Genomic DNA, 6842 nt, shown 5'->3' on the forward strand with positions numbered 1-6842 from the left:
GCTTTAAGCAAATAGAAGCCGATGGCGGCGGCAAGGAGAGGTGCGGGGACGGACCCCCGCAGGGACGGGACGCGGCGCCTCGCTGGGGCAGCGCAGCGCCGGGCTGTGAGCTGCGGGCCCGCACCGCCGACGGCCGCGGAGCCCGTCGGTCTGGGGCCTGAACCCGCCGGCTCACGGGGCTCCGGGCGGCGCCGGCCGCGGGCACCGCGGGGTTCTGCCGCTCCTTCCGACGGCGAACGGGAGCCGCTCCCGCGGCCGCGCCGTCGGACAGGGCCGGGCCGGGCCGTCGCTCCCGCACCGCCGCGGTGCGGTGGAGGAATGCGGGCGGCGCGGGGCCGAGGCGCCATCTGTCCCCGCGGGCCGGGAGCGCTGATTTATGCGGAGCGCCTCGGAGGAGCTCGCCGCAGACTTTGTCTTTCTCTGTCAGAGGCGAGTAAAAAGAAGCAGCTGGCCTGAATTTTTAGCACCCATAATTAATTAAGAGCTTCGTTCCTGGGATTTGATGATTCAATAAAGCGAGACCCTTATTCCCCTACGTGCTTGCAGTGAATGTCTCCTCCGCTCCGATCCTCGGGCCCCGAGATGGGGCAGATTAACGCTCTTTTTCTGTGGAAGAGAGGGGAAAAAATGCCTTAAGATTGCATCTGAGGCGCACACAAAAGGTAAATTCAGAACTGCCACTTGTTCTCCGCCAAAGCTCCTTCTTCGGGGCCATTGATGTGTTTGTGTCAGATCTTAAAGGAACCGGCGGGGGGACGGGGAATTAGTACCGTAGCTCTCGGTTGGAAGGCGGCAGGTTCTGGGTTCGGGACACTCATTCCCGGCCGGCCTCGGTGCCCCCGCTAATAACCGTGCGGGGACGGGGGAGCTCCCAGGGCTCGGGCCCCGCACCGGGCTCTGCCTGCGGCCAAACCGGCGCTCGGGCAGCTCTGCACTGCACGCAGCGCTCCATCGCACCTTCCCTGGGCAGCCCCCCGCTACCCCGCCGCCCCTTCCCTCGTGCCGCGGCTCCGGGCCTGCCCAGGCACTGCCTCTCTCCGGCCCGAGGGGAGGCCCGTGGAGCAGATAAACGGGAAAGGCCGCAGCCGGGGTGAGGGAGGCTGAGAACACGGTCTGAGGTGTGGGTGTCCGAATTCGGATTTGTTTTGGTTTCAAGAGTGAAAGAGGAAGCAGCGGGGCTGCGCCGGGCTCCCCTCCTCGTCTCCCTGCGCCACCGAGAAAGGGCCCGGGGACAAGGGGGGGCTCCTCTGCCCCAGGCTGGCCCCGGTCCCTCGACCTGGGGAGTGCTTCTGGGGAACCTGCGGGGCTCCCCCGGGGCAGCCCCTACTCCAGTGCTGGAGGCTCTCGGAGCGGCCGCAGGTGGGAACTCCGCTCGTTCTGCGAGGGGCCCCGAGCGGCTCCGCGGCCCCTCGGCCCCACGCGAGGATGTCGGGGGCCCGGAGGGAGCGGGCGGCCCTGCGGGGCTGCGCCTCCGCCGCCTGCGGCCGGGCCGGGCACCTGCTGCTGCTCTTAGTGCTGCTGCTCTTAGTGCTGCTGTTCCTGCTGCTGCCGGCCCGGCCCCACTCGCGGCCCGGCGGACGCTGCTCCCGGGAACCCTCACTGGCTCCCGTCAGTTGTATTTTAAGTGTCCTCAAAGTGTTTTGTTTTGTATTCGAACGACAAATTGACAGAGCAGAGCAGAAAGGGCGGGCTGCCCCCTCCCCCCCTTGCTGTTAAAAAGGAGAAAGCGGCAACGGCAGCGCCGGCCCCCCCACCCCGCCTCCCTTTTGCAGAGGGACGGGGAAAAGGCAAAACTGGGGGGAACACAGCGGTGGGGCCGCAGAAATGGTTATGGTTTAAATGGGCGACGGGCCGCGACCTGAGGGAAACGGGAAATTCCCGGCGGAATTTATGTATCAAACGAAAATCGTACTGGTACCGCGTATAGAGCAGCCGAAAGCAGCCAAGGTTTTAGGGAACGAGGCTACCGAACGAGCGGGGCTCCGGAGCTGCCGTGCGGAGCGGCTTTCTCAGAGACAGAGAGGTGAGATGGTCGAAGGTAGAGAGACATTAAACTAAATCCGTCCCCGCTCGCTGAGAAACGAAACCCCGTTGGGTCGGACCCGTTGGGGACCTGTTGGTTCCGCACTGCCGGCCCCGACCATGGGAAATTCCACCCGGGCCGACCCGCACCGCCCCATCCCCGCGGCCGCTGCGCTGCGCTGCGCTCCTCATGTGCGGAATGAGGCCGCGCTGTGAGTGCGGGACACGAGCGCGGCTCGGAGCGGGCGGTATAAAATCTTGTATAATTTATAAAGGGACAAAAGAACGTAGTATTGTCCCTGGACAATTCCAGTCTTCAGACATTCAGGTCGGAACAGTTTTGATTTGAAATGAGATCGCACGCACCGTTTGGGTACCCAGGTGTTCAGACGTGACACACGAAGGACCCTTTAAACCCCCGTAACACGCACACACGCGTGAATAAACGCGTTTCGGACACCGAACGGCTCTGCTAAAGTTGAAGGGCTCACGGAATAATTATCCGGATCGGGAAAAAAAAGAATAAATTAATTAATTTAAAAAGGAAAACAAACAAACAAACAAACAAACCAAAAGACGAACCCGAACCGAACCCCACGCGAACAGAACGGAAGGAGCTGCCCAATGCTGGGAACGCTCCCTCCGTGCCCGCCTGCACCCGACACCCCCAGCTCCGGCCGGGCGGCACAAAGCAGAGTCCACCCGGCCCGGGGCCGCCCCCCTCCCGACGCTGCGTTCCGCAGGACCGGACCGCTCGGCTCCCGCGGGCACCGGGCGCCGTTCCCCGCCTCGGCTCCCGGAGAGCTCCGGGACGGCGGGCTGCGGCGCGGAGCTCCCGCGGCGGCGGGCGGACGCCAAAGCCGGGCCGAGTGTGACCCCTACCTGCCGCCGCCCGCAAGCACCGCGGGCCCGGGAGGGGGCCCCGAGCGCTGCTCCCCCTCACCCCCCCCCCGTGCCCCCCCCCCCCCCCCGGCCGCGGCCCCGGGCACCGGCAGCGAGGGGAAATCTGGCAGAAAATCGAACTCATTAGCGAAGTTGAGCAGCGGATCGCTTCGCGTGAAACGCGGCACTGATTGCGGGTAATGAGGTTACGTGCGGGATCGGCCCCGCAACCGCTGCGGGAACAGAGCGGGGCTGCGGCTGCAGGAGCGGGGCTGCGTTCTGCCGCCCGCCCCTTTCCCGACGAGCTCCGTACCCCACAAGTGGGACCCGTTCCTCTTTGCCCTTTTTTTCCCCTCTTTTCGTTCTAGTTTAGCGCACTCCCAACGGGGGGAAAAAAACCACTAGCCATAAAAAATTAAATTAAACTTGTATATATATATTTTTTAAAACTATGAAACAATTCGGAAAAAGACACAGAAATGTATATATTTATATTACGAAAACAACATTAATGCCTGTACAGGTGTCTCGATTTCATAATTTACTTCAAAGATACCGTATTATCAATTTAAATACAAAAGCTACATTAAATATACAGAGGGGTCCGTACAAACGTCCGTGGGGGCCGCGGGGAGCGCTGCGGGCGCGGGGGGGGGGGGAACAGCTCGGCGCCGTTTGTTTCGTTTTTGCGTTTCTTTTGGTAGTGGAAAAATAACTGCGGCGGCGAGCTCTGATTTCTTTCAATAAATTAAAAGAAAGAAAGGGAAAAAAAAAAAAAAAAAAAAAAAAGGAAAAAAAAAAACCGAAAGAAAGAAAGAAAGAAAGAAAAGAAAAGAACCGAAGCACAGTCCCAGCGGGGGAAGGAGGGAAGCCGACATTAAATGCTGGACATACCTTTCTTCAGTTCGTAAGGCGAGTCCTTGCCGAGCTCCGCCTGGGGCTGGCTCCTGGCCGCCTTGGGCTCCTTCCCCAGCCCCTCGGCCCGGCTCAGCACAGTCTGGTTTAATCCATTGAAGGCGGCGCCGGGCGCGGCGGGCCCGCCGGCGGGGTGCCCGTGCAGGGCCCCGAAGGAGCCGTAGTTCGTGTAGCCGGGGTAGAAGGGCGCCGTGTAGTAGAGCGGCCGCGGCAGGACCGCCCCGTTGGGGAACGGGCACTGCGAAGGCGGCGAGCGGGGCCGCGGCGGAGAGGGGCGCGGGGGGCCGCCGCCTCCCAGCACGGCGGGGCCGGGGGTCGCCGTTTCGCCGCCCGCTTCCCTCGCCCTGTCCGCCGAGGTGGCGATCTCGGCCAGCGACCAGAGCTTGGGCTTGGCGAGGGCCGCCTGCTGCGGCGAGTGGATGACGGAGGCGGCGGCGGGCGGCAGCGGGTGCGACTCGGCGACGTGCGGCGGCCCCGCGGCGGCGGAGGGAGGACGGAACGGCGGGGGCTCCTCGGGGCCCGGACCGCGGCCCCCCGGGCACGGCCCCAGCGGGGAAGCGCCGGGCGCTTTCGGCAGCGCGGGCGGCCCGTCGAGCCGCTCCTCCGGCGGCTCCTTGCAATCCGAATCGCTGAGACCGGCCTCGGCCTCCCGCGGGCTGGGGGGCTCCTGCAGGCGCTCGCAGCCCGGCGCGGCCCTGGGCTCCGCCGCTCCTGCGGGGGAAAGGACCGGGGTGGGGGGAGGCTCGGCGGGCGGCCCGAGGGCCTCGCAGCCGCCCCCAACCCCGCGCGACGCCGCCCGCTCCCCCCGCCCGGGCGCACCGGGCAGCCCCGAGGGCGCGTCCCCCCCCCTCCGCTCCCCGGCCCGCAGCCTACCTGCGTCTGGGGAGCCGGGGTCCCCCTTCTCCTCCAGCTTCTGCGGCTCGTCCTCGTCGTTCTTTTCCAGGTCGATGTTCTCCTCTTCTTCCTCGTCCTCGCTGCGGTTCCGCGGGGTCCAGGTCATCTTGTTCTCCTTCTTAAGCCGCCGCCGCGCGTTGGCGAACCAGGTGGAGACCTGGGTGAGGGTCATCTTGGTGATGATGGCCAGCATGATCTTCTCGCCCTTAGTGGGGTACGGGTTCTTGCGGTGCTCGTTGAGCCAGGCCTTGAGCGTGGCCGTGGCGTCCCGCGTCGCGTTCTTGCGGTACGCGGGATCCCCGTAGGGGTATGAGCCGAGCGGCGCCGCGTACGGGTGGTAGCCCAGGGAACCCGCCATGGCCGGGGGGTGCTCGTAGGGAGAACCCTGCGGAGAGAACGAGAAGCGGCCGTGAGCGCGGGGAGAAGCGGCGGCGGGCGGCAATGACACGGCAAGGGCAGCCGGGCCTGCCCGAGCCCCGCAGCGCCCCGCAGCGCCGCTCCGGCCGGGGGGCAGCATTGGGGGGGGGGAGCCAGGAACGGCCCGAAAGCTACGGCCCCGAGGGAACCCCGCTTTTCTGCCCCACGGCTGGGAGCACGGCGCTGCCTTCCCGCTGCTTTCCTTCCCCGCTGCTTTCTCAGTGCCTCCCCGCTGCCCCCCGTTTCCCCAGGGCTGCCGCCGCGGCGGACAACCTGCCGGGCCGGGAATAAAGGGAAAAGGAAAGAGCAAATGAGAGGGGGGGGGAGGAGGGGGGGAAGAAAAGAGGCTGGAAAAATAAAAATGGAAAATAAACGAGAAAAAGGGAAAGAACTCGAGGAAACTCCGCCTGGAGCGCGAACGGAGCGGAGGAGCCGAGCGCGACCCCCGGCTTTATTTCGGGTGTGGCGGCGGAGCGCCCGGGGCCCATCGGAGCGCAATTAGAGGGGAAAGTTGCCGGGCTCACCGGCCTCACTTCTCCCACCTCCGGCCGCTGTCGGTTCGTTCCCCTTCACACCGCAACGAGAAAACGGTTGCGGGATTCAGACGCTCGGTCTGTTCTTCGGTATATTCAAAAATAGATATATATATTTTTTCTCTTGTTGGGGAAACGGGAGCGGTCCCTCCTGCTCTGCCGCTGACCCACGCGATACCGCCCGGCCCGGTCCCGGCCGCTCTCCCCGGGCCGTGTCCGCAGCGCTGTGCGGTGCGGGAGGAACGCGCCGGGGCCGGGGCCGCGCCGCCTTTTGTCCCCGCGAGCCCCGAAATCGAACGGGAACAAAAAGCGGGGCCGAGGGAAGGGGTGCCGTGCCCGGCGCGGCGTCGCTGCCCGGGGCTGCTCTTACCACGTAGGAAGTGAAGGCGGCGGCGGCGGCGGCGGCCGGGTCCGTGCCGTACTGGAGGTGCGAGTTGTAACCCGGGGACGGGGCGGTGAAGGCGGTAGATCCGGCATAAGGGGAAAAAGCGGAGCCCGAAGAAGATCTCCCAAGTTCATCGGTCCTGGGTCCGGAAATCACGCTGGTGCTGTACGCCGGGCACGAGTAAAGAGCCAAGGAGGCAGACGGCTGGTACAAGTAGCCCTGAGGATACGACATGGCCCCGCGCACACATACACCCGCGGGCCCGGGGGAGCCGCCGCGACGGGCTGGGCTGGGGCCGGGGCTGGGGCCGGGGCTGGCCGCCCTCGCCAGCCGGGCAGCGGCACCGCTCCGCGCCCCGCGCTGGGCACCGCTTCCCTCTCGCTCTGCCCCCGCTCTGTGCTGCGTTCCCCGCTCTGTCTCTGCCCCTCGCACGGACGGGGGGGGGGTGATGTCGGGGGGGGTCCCTTCTTTTTTTTTTTCCCTTCCCCTCCCTCCCCCTTCCTCCCCGCTCTCGCTTTCCGCAGGGTCCTGCCAAGATGCTAAGTTGGAAATCGCAGCTCCTGACGCCTTCTGCGCGGCCCGGCGAGGCTCCTCCTTCGCGGGGTGTTGTCAGGAGGCCGGGCCGGGCCCGGGCCAGCGGCGGGGCCCAACCAGCGCCGGGGCTCCGCGCTCCCGCCCTCCCCGCAACGAGCGCGAGCTCGCGGGTAATGCGGGGCCGTGCGGGAGCGGCCGCAACTTTCGGCGTGTGCCGAGCTGCGGGGAGAGCGGAGCGGAGCAGAGCGGAGCGGAGCGGC

The 6842-nt window shown here is 65.8% G+C and overlaps 1 protein-coding gene across 1 annotated transcript; it reads right to left on the reverse strand.

Annotated features, from left to right (window-relative positions):
• Positions 1–3319: 3319 nt before the first annotated feature.
• IRX5 (iroquois homeobox 5) lies at positions 3320–6457 on the reverse strand. The gene is made up of 3 exons (XM_015873872.2): positions 6034–6457; positions 4693–5098; positions 3320–4530 (listed from the first exon to the last, which is right to left on the reverse strand). The coding sequence occupies exons 1-3, from the start codon at positions 6280–6282 to the stop codon at positions 3782–3784; spliced, it is 1404 nt and encodes a 467-aa protein (XP_015729358.1). The 5' UTR covers positions 6283–6457; the 3' UTR covers positions 3320–3781.
• Between the last annotated feature and the right edge of the window lie 385 nt (positions 6458–6842).

This window comes from Coturnix japonica, chromosome 11, assembly GCF_001577835.2.
Source record: "Coturnix japonica isolate 7356 chromosome 11, Coturnix japonica 2.1, whole genome shotgun sequence".
Taxonomy (NCBI): domain Eukaryota; kingdom Metazoa; phylum Chordata; class Aves; order Galliformes; family Phasianidae; genus Coturnix; species Coturnix japonica.